The sequence below is a fragment of the Nerophis lumbriciformis genome, linkage group LG25, assembly GCF_033978685.3.
Source record: "Nerophis lumbriciformis linkage group LG25, RoL_Nlum_v2.1, whole genome shotgun sequence".
Lineage (NCBI taxonomy): Eukaryota > Metazoa > Chordata > Actinopteri > Syngnathiformes > Syngnathidae > Nerophis > Nerophis lumbriciformis.
In genome coordinates, this window is record NC_084572.2 from 29,054,037 (window position 1) to 29,071,683 (window position 17,647).

General features: G+C 38.7%; 1 protein-coding gene across 2 annotated transcripts in view; it reads left to right on the forward strand.

Moving 5' to 3' along the window:
• trim2a (tripartite motif containing 2a) overlaps positions 1–17,647 on the forward strand; it is a 39,989-nt gene that overhangs the window by 14,506 nt on the left and 7,836 nt on the right. For both annotated transcript variants that reach the window (XM_072916082.1, XM_061984135.1), the window contains exons 5-9: positions 655–835; positions 3,725–4,448; positions 14,261–14,361; positions 14,432–14,599; positions 14,682–14,850. In XM_072916082.1, coding sequence (XP_072772183.1) covers positions 655–835; positions 3,725–4,448; positions 14,261–14,361; positions 14,432–14,599; positions 14,682–14,850 — 1,343 coding nt within the window. The remainder of the gene's footprint in view (positions 1–654; positions 836–3,724; positions 4,449–14,260; positions 14,362–14,431; positions 14,600–14,681; positions 14,851–17,647) is intronic.

Below are 17,647 nucleotides of genomic sequence, written 5' to 3' on the forward strand. Positions count from 1 at the left end.
AAAATTCAAACAATTTTGTATCATTTACATTTTCGAAAACTCCAACAAAAAACTGAAAATAAAAATGTAAAACATTTGAAACATTTCAATAACAATGTCATGAAGGAAATACGACAACAAAAATATAAAATACAAATGTATATATTTTTTTTTTTTACAGATTTTTAAAAACATTTGAACATATATACAATATTAAAAACAAACGTATAACATTTCAAACCAATTATAAACATTTTATATTAATTTATTAAATTCTTACAAAATGTGTAAATTAACAAAAATATAGAAATAATAATTTACAACACTTTAAATTGTTTTAACTGTTGTAAATTGATGTACATTTTTGTTATATAGTAATTATTTATCCCTATTACCTACATTAAATGACTTTAGCTTGGTGACACCATACTGAAACATGTTTCAGGAAATCTAGCATATGATATTGTGTTTTCTCCATAAAAAAATAGGAAAAGGCGGCTGCATTTGAGGGAACTCTCTTATTTGAATATACTTAATGCAACAGAATGATGTCACTGGCCTTCAAACGGGTATTGATCTAAGCGTCCTTCCACAACAAAACTACCTCTAAAAGGATGACTATTTGAGCGACTTTTCACCTCTGCATCCATGTCACTTTCTCCAACTTTCCTCAAGGCTTCCTGAGATTGATGCCGCCCTGCTGACTTTGTCCGAGATCCTGCAGCGGCTGACGGGTCAGAAGAGCTCCATCGAGGAGGACATCCACGCCGCCTTCGACGAGCTGCAGAAGACGCTTAACGTGCGCAAGAGCGTCCTGCTCATGGAGCTGGAAGTCAACTTCGGCCTCAAGCAGAAGGTAAAGACCACCAAAACAATCAAGATGGGAGTGTCCTGGTCTCACGTTGCATTGAAAAGAAAAAGAGGAAGGGCCTAAATTAGCCCTCCACCCCCTCTTTTCTCCAGACATCCAATCATCCGGTTGGGTTGTTGGCCCCTCAGGGGGGGCTCGCCATCACATGCTACTGATGAGCGACAGTCAGAGGCCTGCAGCCTGGAAGGAGGGTGGAGTCAGATTATATTCCATCTGCTTGTAGATAGATGGGGCCAGTGTGCAGTCTCACTCTCTCAGGGTGTGTCATGTTCAGCTAGGGAGTCCTTCTCGCATGCATGGACCAGGACTTAGGACTTGTGAGGGGATGTAGGGGGTGTTTGGGTGTGAGATAAGTGCATGGCTCGATGGCGTCGGCGGGAGAACCAGAAGAAGAATGTGACAGGCAGATTCTGGTGAGTTTGCCGGGACCTTGGCCGGGTTATGTCACCCGGGCTTTGCAGCAGTTCTGTAAATTGCGTAATCTTTAGATCGGTCAGCATGTGTTTTTGTGTCCTGAGTCAGGGTTCTTTCATGTTCTCGTGACAGAAGACTGTTAAGGACTTTGGCAAAGGAATGCATTGAAAAGTGTTCTCCAAAAGATCTGTCTTGAGAGTCCAAATGTACATCCAAAGTGGTGGCAGTTTGTTGTTTGTCCTAAGCCGGGGGTCGGCAACACATGCAGCTCTTTAGCGCCGCCCTAGTGGCTCCCTGGAGCTTTTTCAAAAATGTATGAAAATGGAAAAGATGGTGGAAAATATATAATTTTTGTTTTAAGTTTGTTTCTGTAAGAGAGCAAACATGACACACACCGTCCTAATTGTTAGAAATCCCACTGTTTATATTAAACATGCTTCACTGATGCTTCACTGTTTTGTCCTACTAATTTCGGCGGTCCTTGAATGCACCGTAGTTTGTTTACTTGTACAACTTTCTCCGATGTGTTTTATGCCACTCCTTCTTTGTCTCATTTTGTCCAACAAACGTTTCATGCTGTGCGTGAATGCACAAAGGTGAGCTTTGTTGATGTTATTGACTTGTTGGATTGCTAATCGGGCATATTTGGTCACTGCATGGTTGCATGCTAATCGATGCTAACAAGCTATTTAGGCTAGCAGTATGTGCATATTGCATCATTATGGCTCCTTTGTAGGTATATTTGAGCTCATTTAATATCCTTTACTTATGTCCTCTGTGTATATGTGCATGTCTCATGACACATTATCTGTATGTAATGCTGGCTGCATTTCTGAGTTTGAGTTTGAGTTTATTTCGAACATGCAAGCATACAACATGATACATCACAATCTCCAGTTTCTCTTTTCAACATGTTCGAAAAGAAGTAGGAAGAAGCAGAGCTTATTTAATCCTACCCCTTTTCTTTTACATAACAGTTGCTAAAACTTTAGTTCACTTCCTGTTCTCAATTTATTCACAATATACTCCATAAGTAATCACAATAAAATACGGTAAGTAAATAAATAATAATTGGTGAAGTAAGTTACATTTCATATGTTGAGATAAGTAAGATTATTTTGTGAGTGAAAGAATGAAAGAATGGATGAGTTAAATAAATTCAGAATGTTTATCATGGTTCTTCTTTGTACTTTGTAAACACTTTAAGTTTGAAGAGTTTCTTGAAGTGGATCATATTAGTACATTGTTTGATTGCTTTGCTTAATCCATTCCATAATTTAATTCCACATACTGATATACTGAATGTCTTAAGTGTTGTACGTGCATACAAATGTTTTGAATTACATTTCTCTCTAAGATTATATTTCTCTTTTTTTTGAGAAAAATTGTTGTATATTCTTATGTAGCAGGTTATAGTTTGCTTTGTGTATAATTTTAGCTGTTTGCAAATTCACTATGTCGTAGAATTTCAGTATCTTTGATTCAATAAATAAAAGATTTGTGTGTTCTCTATATCCAACATTATGTATTATTCTAACGGATCTTTTTTGTAACACCGTTAATGAATGAAGTGTACTTTTGTAATTATTTCCCCATATTTCTACACAGTAACTGAGATATGGTAACACTAGTGAGCAGTAGAGAATATTAAGTGATTTTTTTGTCTAGAACATGTTTTGCTTTATTCATTATTGACGTGTTTCTTGCTACTTTATGTTGTATATTTTTTACGTAGGATTTCCAGTTCAATTTATCATCAATCATTATACCTAGAAATTTGGTTTCATTTACTCTTTTAATTTCTATTCCGTCTATTTGTATTTGTGTTTGATTTTCTCTTCTACTGTTACCAAATAGCATTATTTTAGTTTTACTGAGATTCAACGATAGTCTGTTTTTGTCAAACCATCTTTTTAATTTGTTAATTTCTTCTGTTATTTGTTGTATCTTCTGTGTGTTCTCTCCTGAACAAAACACTGTTCTTTCTGTTTCTGATAGTTTGCGTGCCATGTTGTTCCAGACCACAGCAAACGTTAACCAGCTTGCCGAAGATTGTAAAAAATCCACTAGAAGAAGACAGCCTGCTGTTTCCGTTAACTTAGACACACACATCTATACCTTTTGGCCATTCTAAGATTCCATTCCAGGAGTTATCTCACCCTCTGAGAAGCCCTCGTTTTACTCATGTTTTCCAAAAAAATTGGTAGAATAAATATTAAATTTCAACATTTCTATCAACATATATTTGCGTCAGCCTGCGAAACATAGTCATTTTGATAGTTAGATAGCTAATATAAACACTTCCATAATGTGTTGTCTTCCTTATAAGACTCCAGCTCCAGAAGGATTTTTTTGGGTATTTTTGGTCCTATATGGCTCTTTCAACATTTTGGGTAGCTGACCCCTGTCCTAAGCCAACCCTAGTGTAACTCTGCTGCCCCCTTGTGTCCACCCCCGCAGGTGCTTCAGGCCCAGCTGGACAGCCTCATGCAGGGCCAGGAGGGCATCCACAGCAGCTGCAGCTTCACCGAGCAAGCCCTGAGCCACGGCACCGAGGCCGAGGTCCTCCTGGTGAAGAAGCAAATGAGCGAGCGTCTGGCCGAGCTGGCGGCACGAGACCTCCCCCTGCGGCCCGGAGAGAACGACCAGCTGGACTTCCACATCGAGACGGAGGGTCTGAAGAAGTCCATCCACAACGTCGGCACTGTAGTAACCACCAACGCCGTGGCGTCTGAGACGGTCGCGACCGGCGAGGGGTTACGACACTGCGTGGTAGGGGTGCCTACCTCCATCACCATCACGACTAAGGACAAAGACGGGGAGCTTTGCAAAATGGGCAACGCCGTCCTCACCGCCGACATCTCCTCGGCGGACGGCGGCAAAGGAGACGGGGAGATAGTGGACAACAAGAACGGCACCTACGAGTACCTGTTCACAGCCCCGAAAGAGGGTACCTTCAGCTTGTCGCTGCTTCTCTATGAGCAGCACATTAAAGGCAGCCCCTTCAGGACCAAGGCCACCAAGTCTACGGACGTGTCCACGGCCTCCGACGGCGTCAAGAAGAGGCTGAAGTCGCCGGGCAGCGGACACGTCAAACAGAGGGCCATCAAGAGGCCGGCCAGTATGTACAGCACCGGCAGGAGGAAAGAGAACCCCATAGAGGACGATCTCATCTTCAGGATAGGTACCAAAGTTTCAAGTTCAGTATTGTAGTCACTATTCGATTGATTGAAACTTTTATTAGTAGATTGTACTGTACCGTATTTTTCGGACTATAAGTCGCAGTTTTTTTCATAGTTTGTGCAACTTATACTCAGGAGCGACTTATGTGTGAAATTATTAACACATTACCGTAAAATATCAAATAATATTATTTAGCTCATTCATGTAAGAGACTAGACGTATAAGATTTCATGGGATTTAGCGATTAGGAGTGACAGATTGTTTGGTAAACGTATCGCATGTTATATATGTTATTTGAGTGACTCTTACCTGTCAAGCTTGGTAAAAAGGATAGGACTCAGATGCAGAGTAGGGAACTTAGACTGGCTTTTATTTTGACAGCTTCCTTTCACCTCCAAAGTCAAGGATTACAATATCTATTTTAACCAAAAACTAATCGGCAAAAAAAATAGGAACAACAAATCACTCCGAACGGAGGAAAACACAAAAGCAAAGACGAACTATAATTGGCGCCGTATATGCTATAAAATGTATAAACAAAAAACGCTCCAACAGGAGGAAGAAACAACAGCTATGAAAAATTCTACACTATTTAATCTAATAAAGTTTTAACAAAAATTGTCACTCAAAAATTTGAGGAAAGAATGAAAAATAACTGAAACTCACCACTTCGGCTGAATAAACTAAATAACAAAAAAATCACTCTGCTGAGGAGGAAGAAAGGAAAACTCAAAATAGCAACGAAGGGATTCAGGATCAAGGAACTTTAATCACAAGACAAGGCAAGACAAGACCGGTACATGGATGCTAGAGAGCACGAATAAACGAAACAATCTGGCACAGAACAAAGGGAGTGGACTTATAAGACACATGAGGGTAATAGGGAACAGGTGGAAACAATCAGGGAATCGGGATGACGTCAGACTGATGACACAAAAGGAAGGGCAAGTGACCTGAAACGAGAGGAGAGTTACTTTTCAAACTAAAACATGCACATCACAAGACAGAAAAAACCAAGACAAGACATCCCTCACCGCGGTGTGACATTACCATAATATGTTACGTTAACATACCAGGCACGTTCTCAGTTGGTTATTTATGCGTCATATAACGTACACTCATTCAGCCTGTTTACTATTCTTTATTTATTTTAAATTGCCTTTCAAATGTCTATTCTTGGTGTTGGCTTTTATCAAATACATTTCCCCAAAAAATGCGACTAATACTCCAGTGCAACTTATGTTTTTTCCTTCTTTATTATGCATTTTCGGCCGGTGCGACTTATACTCCGGAACGACTTATACTCCGAAGAATACGGTACATATTCCGTACAATTGACCACTAAATGGTAACACCCGAATAAGTTTTTCAACTTGTTTAAGTCGGGGTCCACGTTAATCAATTCATGGATTCGAGTTGTAGCTGAGATAGGCTTCAGCGCCCCCCGCAACCCCAAAGGGAATAAGCGGTAGAAAATGGATAGATGGATGGAGTTCCAAAGTTATGATGTGAAATAATATCCAGGACCAGCTAGTCTAAAATTGACATTTTTGTTAACATGAAAGACATTTTAGCAGTGCGTTTCCCACCTAGGCCTTCAGTGATGTCCTAATTAGTCCGACTTCAATAAATACCTCTCAAAATACCATAATTTATGTCCCCACATGACCACGGCTTGTAAAATACTATACAGAAACACACTTGCGCACTACTGCGCATTGAATCAACTCAATTTGTCACTAGTGTGCAAAAAGGGCTATTTTTTTGGCTGTCAAAACAAGAATAAATGTAAAAAACGTATTGAATGTGAAAATATATATTTGAACTCACAATACCGCTTGTAGAAGTGGCAGGCAAAGCATTATATGTGCCACCTAATCAATGTTTTGCTCTGCTACTTTGTTGGTTAAAAAAGTGAGTACCGCTGATTTCTCCGCTGGCCGGGTATGTATGGCTCCGGTGCCACGTTCTGCTTTCGTAAATCACAACTTGTGATTGGATACTAGGGAGAGACAAGCGAGTATCCAATCACAGTCACGTTCAACGTAAGGCTACTGTCAACAACTTTAGAGCTGATTGGCTATCGTAACTGTCTGTTAACTGAATGTCCTCCGTTCGTAAAACTGCGCAGCCGTCGTTAATGTTGGGTCAGAAGGCCTCCGGCAGAATTCCTACAGCGCTGGCAACAAGCTAGCTGATTTCTGATTGGATAAAAGCTCTAACTTAAAAGAGCAACACTCGAGCCTAATATGACTTGAGGAGAATAAGATGAATACTTGTATATATTTATGGAAAGTCAATTCAAAATAAAATGAACTTTTACGAATTAATGATCATGATTTATGTTAGGCCAGCAGAGATGGCCTTGCTGGCCCTGACGGCACACCACTGCAACTTATGCGGCCACCGCTGCTGCTCACTGCTCCCCTCACCTCCCAGGGTGTGATCAAGGGTGATGGGTCAAATGCAGACAATAATCAATCATTGGTACTTTAACTTTAACTTTATAGATTTCGATCAAAGTAAGGATTATGTAATCATTAAAAAGCTGGCGTCAGTGACTTTGCAAACATCAAAGACACTTTAGTGACTTCACTGAATCTAAGACGCATGTTTTTATACACAATTTACCTGGACACAAGTCGAGGGACTGATCACCCTTGGCTGGGTCGCCCGGGAGAGGGTGTTTGATTAAGACCCGAAACACCCTATGACCCCGGGAGAATCACTGATGATGTGTCCAGCTTGCACCGTGAGGTGTATTCTAAAACTAAAAACTAGACTCCAGCAGACCAACAGAAAGTTTTAGTCCAAATTCGTCCAAATGAAACGAAGCAACGCTTTTTGTTGAAAACTTCAAAGACAATTTGGCAAACTGTGCTTTAGGAAACATTGAAGATTGTTTGCAGTCATCGATTAACCTAGCATGTGCCTTTTCTTCAACTACAAATGAACATTCACTGAACCTAACGTACAAAAATAGTCCAACAAAACTAACGTGTGCTTTTTTGTTGTAAATTTCTAAGGCAATTTAACAAACTGTGTTTTTGTAAACATTTGAGATGTTTGATCAACCTAGCATGCTACAATTAACCTTTGATTAACCTAACATACATGTTTTTGTAAACATCGGAGACAATTTGTTTTCCATTTAACTTAGTGTAGTGTACGTGATTTCGCAAATATCAAGGACAATCTGTTTTTAACATACTGTACTTCAGTGACGTGCGGTGAGGTTGATGGCTGGTGAGGCAATGACTTCATCACAGTCAGATTTACAAACATATGAACCCTAAAGAGTATCTTATTCACCATTTGATTGGCAGCAGTTAACGGGTTATGTTTAAAAGCTCATACCAGCATTCTTCCCTGCTTGGCACTCAGCATCAAGGGTTGCAATTGGGGGTTAAATCACCAAAAATGATTCCCGAGCGCGGCGCCGCTGCTGCCCACTGCTCCCCTCACCTCCCAGGGGGTGAACAAGGGGATGGGTCAAATGCAGAGGACAAATTTCACCACACCTAGTGTGTGTGTGACAATCATTGGTACTTTAACTTAACTTTAACTTTACACATACAAACTGTAGCACACAAAAAAGCACATTTAATAAAAAAAACGTTATTATGGTCTTACCTTTACTTATAAATTAAGTCCATGCGCCGCAACTAAAGCCCTCACTTAAACTTTCCACGTGCAAGATTGAATCTATTTAAAAAAGTGTAACCAAGGGTTTATAAATGTCGCCTATACTGTATGAAACTACAAAATAACAAACACGGAGGCTCCAGTTTACACGAGGACCACTTTATTTACCTTCTTTCAAAAACCTCCGCAACGTGTCATCACTTCCGCTCTTAGCGCCTTCAGAATAAGAGCTCAAGGCATATACTGTATAACAGCGCATAACAGGAACTTAACATCACAAAGAGGAAAGCCCATGAAAATAGGTTACAAAAGTTATTTAATAAGAAGCCAAAAAGTGCAAAAACAATAATGTTTGTGTTGGAGGAGTTGTGAATTAGATACACCTGCAGTCTGCAGGTGTACCTAATGTTGTGGCCCTGCAGTCATTCACAACTCCTCCAACACGAACATTATTGTTTTTGCACTTTTTGACTTCTTATGAAATAACTTTTTTAAATAGATTCAATCTTGCACGTGGAAAGTTTAAGTGTGGGCTTTAGTTGATATAACAATTCTACGGCGGGGGTGCAGGAGGCGGGATTACTGGAGCCTCAGCCAGTGCGTCTTTTGCAGCCGTTTTATGATCTCTCAGCACAAGAAATACGTTACACACATACAGTTGTTGACAAAATACACTGTACATTATATACCTCAGCTAACTAAACTATGGAAATGTATAATATAATTCATATAGCAATACAGTCTCACTGCACAGCAGGCCAGCAGTTAGCCGAGTCCGGAATCCATGTTGAGGCACTGAGTGACGTGCCTCAACTGGCTGCTGTTCACCGCACCGTCTCTTCTCAGTATTTGAACGGCAAATGTGAAAATTCAGCGATTTTGAATAAAAATAATCTAAAACTAGTGAAGTTAAATGGAAAATAACTTTATAGTATACTCACTGGATACATATAACAATTTAATTAATTTTTTTTCTTTTTACATTTTTTTTCTTTCCATGATGGCAGGTGAGGCCCTGCCTCACCTGCCTCTAGTGACTGCACGTCACTGCTGTACTTGGCATACTTGTTTTTATAAACATCAAAAGCAATTTGGTCTTTTAAACTGACCCAGTTCTTCTCAAGTAGGGGGGGCGATGTGATGCCAGGGGGGACGCATCCCGAATGACGCTTTATCAGCATCATGCAGTATCATAGTAAGTAAGTAAGTAAGTACATTTTATTTATTAAGCGCTTTTCACTGATAAAATCACAAAGCGCTGTACAAAACAAAGGTAAAGTCAGAATCAGAATAGTTTTATTGCCATTGTTTGAGAACGGGTTCACAAACTAGGAATTTTTCTTGGTGCAATCGTGCAACATAAAACACATATAACACAGATTTGGTAATAACAAGAGCTGTAATTGAGCTATCAGATCTTGTTATAGACTTAGAAGTGAAACAACAATTAAAATAAAACACAGAGGTAGCATCAAAAAAGGATACAAAGTGGATTAAAATGATAGTTAAAAGGTGCATTAATTGAAAGTTTTACTAAAAAGAGAAGTTTTCAAATGTTTCTTAAAAGTGTCAAGTTGTTCCAGAGTCTGGGAGCTATAGCCTGGAATGCCAGGTCTCCATGGGTTTTAAAATGAGTTTTTGGGATCTTTAGTAGACCCTGGCCGCTCCGAAACCCCGTTCCGAAAAGCTGTGCACTACAAAACGTGGTCATTGTAGACATTAATCATGACTTCAGCACAATTGTATTTATGAATTTTTGTTTTGTAGGTTGACATGTTTTATATATTGTGCTCCTGAGTTAAGGTTGCTGATCAATTTGAATGAATTATCTATTATCGAGTTTATTTCATCTTGTTTTTCAGTATAAAATGGTTCAAGTCAGTCAAAAATCAAGGATTAGTATTTATTTTTTTAATTCCAGGCAAATTGAAGCACTTTAAATCTTTTCTATTACAGACTAAAAAATAATGTTAATACAACCATTCTCCGTTTTAAGTTAATCTATGCATCTTTCTTTAGATTGTTTTTGTTTTCTTTAATGTTAATAAAGATACAATGTTATGCAGAAGTGTACTTATAACAAATTATATAATTTATAGTCGCGGCGGAGAGTGGGGGTGGTGTCGTACGAAGGTTTTCTTCATGCTAGGGGAGGTACCAGAAAATATTTGAGAAGCACTGGACTAACCTAACAAACAGGTTTTGGTAAACAGCCATCCAACCCCAGCAGGCAAAAGCAAACAACGTTGAGAACTTGTTAAATTAGATCCTGATGTTGAGCAACTCAAACCTCGCGTTGAAACATGCTTTTTGACAACGTTTATTCAATGTAAGGTTGGGACGTTGATTTGCTCATTGAAATTTGGTCATTTGCCAACCAACAACGTGGATCAAACGTTGGACATCAACCTTTTCTCTATTTACAAATACAACTATATTGCAACGTTGTTTCAAAGTCAGTTTTAAAGGACATGTCAGCATTGTATCAATGTCTTGTGCCTGCTGGGGCAACAAGACACTCCTTTTCCAATTAACCTAGTTTATGGGATTTTGCAAACATATCAAATCTAAGATATGTGTTTTTGTATACACTGAAGACGATCTGGACTCCTGTGAACCAACAAGAAGTGTTTTCGTAGACATCAGACATTCAACAAACAATGTACTGTATATATTTTGTAAACATTCAAGACCATTCAGTGTCTTTGATTAACCTAACGTACATGTTTTTGTAATTCTCAGCGACCGTTTTCTTTTTCAACGAACCTCGTACAGTGTTTTTGCAAACATCAAAATCCATCTGAATTCGACATACCGGTACTGTACATAGAATTTGTGTTTTCATAAACATTAGAAGACACTTTAGACTAGTCTTAAATGGACATAACATTGTATTTAAACACTGAAGACCATTTTGGCAAACATCGTTGATAATTGGTCAATCCTCACGTGCACTACATTTTTCCATACACATGAAATACGATTGTTTTCAAAGAGGGCAGCACGGTGGAAGAGGGGTTAGTGCGTCTGCCTCACAATACGAAGGTCCTGAGTAGTCCTGGGTTCAATCCCGGGCTCCGGATCTTTCTGTGTGGAGTTTGCATGTTCTCCCCGTGACTGTGTGGGTTCCCTCCGGGTACTCCGGCTTCCTCCCACCTCCAAAGACATGCACCTGGGGATAGGTTGATTGGCAACACTGAATTGGCCCTAGGGTGTGAATGTGAGTGTGAATGTTGTCTGTCTATCTTTGTTGGCCCTGCGATGAGGTGGCGACTTGTCCAGGGTGTACCCCGCCTTCCGCCCGATTGTAGCTGAGATAGGCTCCAGCGCCCCCGCGACCCCAAAGGGAATAAGCAGTAGAAAATGGATGGATGGATGGATGTTTTCAAAGACTCTACACTGAAAAAACTCACAATCGAACCAAGTATATTTCTAATCTTTAGTCAAAATATCTAAACAAACTTAATGTAAGTCACAATCTCCTGAATAGTAGTTTTTCAGTGAGACAGAAGAATTAGTTTTTAAGCAATAGATCTGATGAAAAAAAATACTACTTTTGAGCATCACAAGTTTGTTATAAGCCACAACATTTTGCAATACCAGTAATAAGCTAATAATACGTGTTTTTTTTTTAATTGCTGATTTCAAGATCATTTAAGTTTTTAAAGCGTCATTAAAGCGTCTTATTTCAAGAAATCTTACCAAGACAACTTTGACTTGTTCCATCAGCAGATTTTTTTGCTCATTACAAGTAGAGATGTCCGATAAATGCTTTAAAATGTAATATCGGAAATGATCGGTATCGGTTTCAAGAAGTAAAATTAATGACTTTTTAAAACGCCGCTGTACGGAGCGGTACATATCCGGTAAAACACGAACGTAGGCCCTAGTATACTCTGGACTGAAGGTGTGTGCCTTCATTGTTTTTGTAGCTGTTGTTTTGTGGCATGTTTAAAAAAAATAAAAAATAATGCACATTGTGAAAGTAAAAGTATAGTATTTCCCATAGTTGTAATGGGTATCAGGATTATCTCAGGGAGAGCATATCCCAAATTCCAAGCTGTTTTGAGGCATGTTAAAAAAATAATGCACTTTGTGACTTCAATAATAAATATGGCACTGCCATGTTGGCACTTTTTTCCATAACTGGAGTTGAAGTTGTTCTCTTATTTTGGAAAACTTTGTTTTTGATTGATTGATTGAAACTTGTATTAGTAGATTGCACAGTACAGTACATATTCCGTACAATTGACCACAAAATGGTAACACCCGAATAAGTTTTTCAACTTGTTTAAGTCGGGGTCCACGTTAATCAATTCATGGTAAAGTTACATTGTTTAATGCATCCAGCGGGGCATCACAACAAAATTAGGCATAATAATGTGTTAATTCCACGACTGTATATATCGTATCGGTTCATATCGGAATCTGTAATTAAGAGTTGGACAATTTTGGAATATCGGACATCTCTAGTGACAGTTACTTTTTTATTGGCAGTCAAACTTTGTTAGCAGCGTTCGAATATCGCCTTTCTGTTGAGTTTGGAGTTGGAAAGATAGCGTGGAAAAAAAGTGCCAGAAGAAGCCGGGGGAGGAGAAGAGTCGTGCATCGGACACTTTTTACAAATAGTTAAATAGTTGTGTGTGCAATCTGCTGTTTTGAGGCATGTTAAAAAAAATAATGCACTTTGTGACTTCAATAATAAATATGGCAGTGCCATGTTGGCATTTTTTTTTTCCATAACTTGAGTTGATTTATTTTGGAAAACCTTGTTACATTGTTTAATGCATCCAGCGGGGCATCACAACAAAATTAGGCATAATAATGTGTTAATTCCACGACTGTATATATCGGTATCAGTTGATATCGGAATCTGTAATTAAGAGTTCGGAATATCGGATATCGGCAAAAAAGCCATCTCTAGTGACAGTTGCTTACTTTTTTATTGGCAGTCAAACTTTGTTAGCAGCGTTCGAATATCACCTTTCTGTTGAGTTTGGAGTTGGAAAGATAGCGTGGAAAAAAAGTGCCAGAAGAAGCCGGGGAGGAGAAGAGTCGTGCATCGGAGACTTTTTACAAATGTTAAATAGTTGTGTGTGTGCAATCTGCTGTTTTGAGGCATGTTAAAAAAAATAATGCACTTTGTGACTTCAATAATAAATATGGCAGTGCCATGTTGCCATTTTTTTTCCATAACTTGAGTTGATTTATTTTGGAAAACCTTGTTACATTGTTTAATGCATCCAGCGGGGCATCACAACAAAATTAGGCATAATAATGTGTCAAGACTTGGACTATGGCTAGGTTTGTTCTCCCGTGGTGCAAATGATTTGGACCAGACATGGCGTGAAGGTGAATACATTTTAATTCTAACTCAAAAAAATACAAAAAGGTATAAACAAAAGGCGCTCACAGCGGAGGTAAAACAACTTGGCTATGAAAACAAATACTTGCACGTGGGCAAAAAAACTAAGGACATGAACAAAAGTCGCTAACTGTGGCATGAATAGAAACTACTTACTTGGACAGGGCATGAAGTACGCAGAGGTAAACAGAGTGTGACAGGGGTATGATGTCGCCAGACAGACAGCCTGGCAACTGGAAGCTTAAATAATAGTGACATGATTAAAGACAGGTGCGTGAGTCGTGAGGGCAGGTGAAAACTAATGGGTTGCTATGGTGACAAACAAGAGTGCACAATGAGTCCAAACGTGGAACAGGTGAAACTAATGGGTAACTATGGAAACAAGACAAGGGAGTGAAAAGCCAGAAACTAAAGAGTCCAATAACTAAACAAAACAAAACATGACATGACTAAAACAAAACATGATTACACAGACATGACAATAATGTGTTAATTCCACGACTGTATATATCGGTATCAGTTGATATCGGAATCTGTAATTAAGAGTTCGGAATATCGGATATCGGCAAAAATGCCATTATCGGACATCTCTAATTACAAGCAAAAATACTATTTTTAAGGGAGGCATTTTTTTTGCCAGTGTGGTGTACGTGTTTTCGTTTACATACAAGACAATTAGGGGTATTCAACGGGTCATAGGCACGTTTTTCGTAATAACAAACATTTTGTTAAAGACAGTGTTAACATTAATTTAAAAGTCTTTCTTCTAGCATCATAACAGTCTGCACTCTCCTGTTCTCCAGGCACCAAAGGGCGAAACAAAGGAGAGTTCACAAATCTTCAGGGCGTGGCTGCATCTCTTGGCAAAGTGTTGATAGCTGACAGCAACAACCAGTGCGTGCAGGTAAGACGGCTTTGCCGTACCCCAAAAAGGTGGCGAACTGCAGAGTTTAAATTCTCCATTTTGTTTGCAGATTTTCTCTAACGAGGGCCTGTTCCGAACTCGTTTTGGGGTCCGGGGCAGGACTCCCGGTCAGATGCAGCGACCCACCGGAGTGGCTGTCCATCCGAGTGGCGACATCATCATTGCTGACTATGACAACAAATGGGTCAGCATTTTTTCTAGTGATGGCAAGTTTAAGGTGAGTTCATCGTGGGTCAGCAAAGTGTTAAGGAACTTCTTACCTGTGTCTTTTTTAACTAGCATTGGCTGCACTTTTCCAGAACAAGCTCGGCTCAGGGAAGCTGATGGGCCCAAAAGGCGTGTCGGTGGACAAAAACGGTCACGTTATCGTGGTCGACAACAAGGCCTGCTGCATCTTCATCTTTCAGGTCAACGGCAAGCTGGTCACTAAGTTTGGCAACCGTGGCAACGGTGACAAGCAGTTTGCAGGTGAGCAGCAACAAAACAAGGGATGGGTCCCAGCAAGCACAAGACATTGATTATACATACATTTCCTTTAAAACTGACTTTGAAACAACGTTGCAAAATAGTTATATTTGTAAATTGAGACAACTTTGATGTCTAACGATGGATCCACATTGTTGATTGGGAAATTACCAACATTTCAATGGTCAAATCAACGTCACAACCTGACATTGAATAAACGTTGTCAAAAAGCATGTTGTTTCAACGTTGTATTTGTGTTGTAGAATATTGGTTGGAAAATGACCAAAATTCAACGGTCAAATCAACCCAACATTGATTAAACGTAGTCAAAAGGGATGTTTTTCCAAAGTTAGATTTGAGTTGCTCAACGTCAGGACCTAATTCAACAAGTTCTCAACGTTGTTTGAATGTCTTGTGCCTGCTGGGGTATCGTTGACATGTGAACCGATACAGTACCAATTCTCGGTACCTGAGAATCTACATTGGTTCTCAATGGTATCAATTTTCGGTACTTTCATGTGTGTTAATGAATGTTAATTGTTTGATATTCTTTTCTTTTTTTTCAAATGTGACATTTAAAAATTAGCTATTTATAATAGCTGTTAAATCTTGTTTTCGTTTTACAATTAAATTGATTGATTGATTTAGACTTTTATTAGTAGGTTGCACAGTGAAGTACATATTCCGTACAATTGACCACTAAATGGTAACACCCGAATAAGTTTTTCAACTTGTTTAAGTCGGGGTCCACTTAAATTGATTCATGATACAGATATATACTATCATATATAATATCATCATAATACAGTCATCACACAAGATAATCATCAGGGTGTATACATTGAATTATTTACATTATTTACAATTCGGGGTGTGGAGGGGGTCTGGGGGGGTTAGGTTTGGTTGTTATCATCAGTCATCAACAATTGAGAACAGAGAAATGAGAACATTTGCATCTCATTTGCAATACAATTGCACTTCCAGGAGTTACATGTTTCCTTTAATTTAGAGCCTCAATGAAAATGTGATGTTTGTATAATATTAGGGGATGTCTATGAATGTTCTCATTCATCCAGGTCATTGTAATCCCAGGGCATTCAATCGATCGCAACTGGACTGTTTGGTTTGTATTAGAAGACGTTTCGCCTCTCTTCCGAGTAGCCTTCATCAGTTCATGCTCATAGACTTAGATTGGTCAGATCTAGTCTTGGACTTAGATTGGTCAGATCTAGTCTTGGACTTAGATTGGTCAGATCTAGTCTTGGACTTAGATTGGTCAGATCTAGTCTTAGACTTAGATTGGTCAGATCTAGTCTAGCGGCTGGTGCCAATACCTCAGTAGCCTTCATCAGTTCATGCGCATAGACTTAGATTGGTCAGATCTATTCTAGGGGTTGGTGCCAATACCTCAGTAGCCTTCATCAGTTCATGCTCATAGACTTAGGTTGGTCAGATTTAGTTTAGACTTATATTGGAAATATATATTCTAGCGGTTGGTGCTAATACCTCAGTAGCCTTCATCAGTTCATGCTCATAGACTTAAATTGGTCAGATCTAGTCGAATTCAGATGGCTGTTGATGTTTTAAAAAAACACTACTAGGATTGTTGAATAAGGAAACTTTTGCTTATAATTACCAAAACATGTTTGTTAGGTTCATCGAAGACTATATTGTAGGTAATGAAAATGTTTGTGCTAGGTTCATCAAAGACACTAAATGGTCTTGAATGTTCACAAAAACATATACAGTACATTTCTTAGATCGGTCAGATCTAGATCTGACCGATCTAAGTCTATGGGCATGAATTGATGAAACCTTCTGAGGTATTGGCACCAGTTGCTAGACTAGATCTGACCAATCTAAGTCTAAGACTAGATCTGACCAATGTAAGTCTATCAGCATGAACTGATGAAGCCTACTCGGATGAGAGGCAAAACGTCTTCTAAGACTAATAAATAAAGTTGATTTGATTTGATTTGATTAATCAAACAATTCACTTGCAATTGATTGAATGCCCTGAGACTATTAAAGGATCTTGAATCTATTAGTATGTCGGAAGTATCTTTTTTCACAAAGCTGAATGTGTTATGGTTCATCCCACAAAGTGTTTATACTGTAAGTGTTGTGGTTATTACACATCCGTTGTTTGATTGTAACATTCATATTAGCTGTCGTTTTCATTACCAAATTTGGAGGTGTTGAAATCGCCATGTAAAATCGCCAATGCTAATATTAGCCTGTCTAGGGCAAATCCAATGTAAAGTTAGAAAATATGTTAAAAGCGCTGCATCGGTGAGTAAGTGATCTCGGCAGTTATTGGTTTTTGTAGTTTTACGCATTCAAATGTGAACACAGCTGTAAAAAAAATGAATGGATTGGTGTAATGTAAAATGTTAATAATAAGAAGGGGTGTCTTGATCTGATACTGATATCAGTGTGATATCGGCAAAAAAAAACAAGTATTGGAATATAGTGGCTTGCATTTAAAATCTCTGATATCAGCTCCGATAAAAAACAGTCCTGTTTACTTGTGCAAAGCTGGATAGCCAGTTAACATCTAAATGTCCTCTAATAAGTACACAAGCTTTTCTTGTATTTTAGTCAAGTCATTTACAAAAGGTGAATAAACATGGTAGACTATATGTAGGTTAAATACACAACAGCTAAGCACACAAGTGTCCTTAATTGAACAATATTGCAGTCTAAAACAGCACATTTGTCAATATAAACAAGAATCATCAAGATCATACTACTTACACACACTGCAAAAACTGAAATCTAAGTAAGATTAAATATCTCA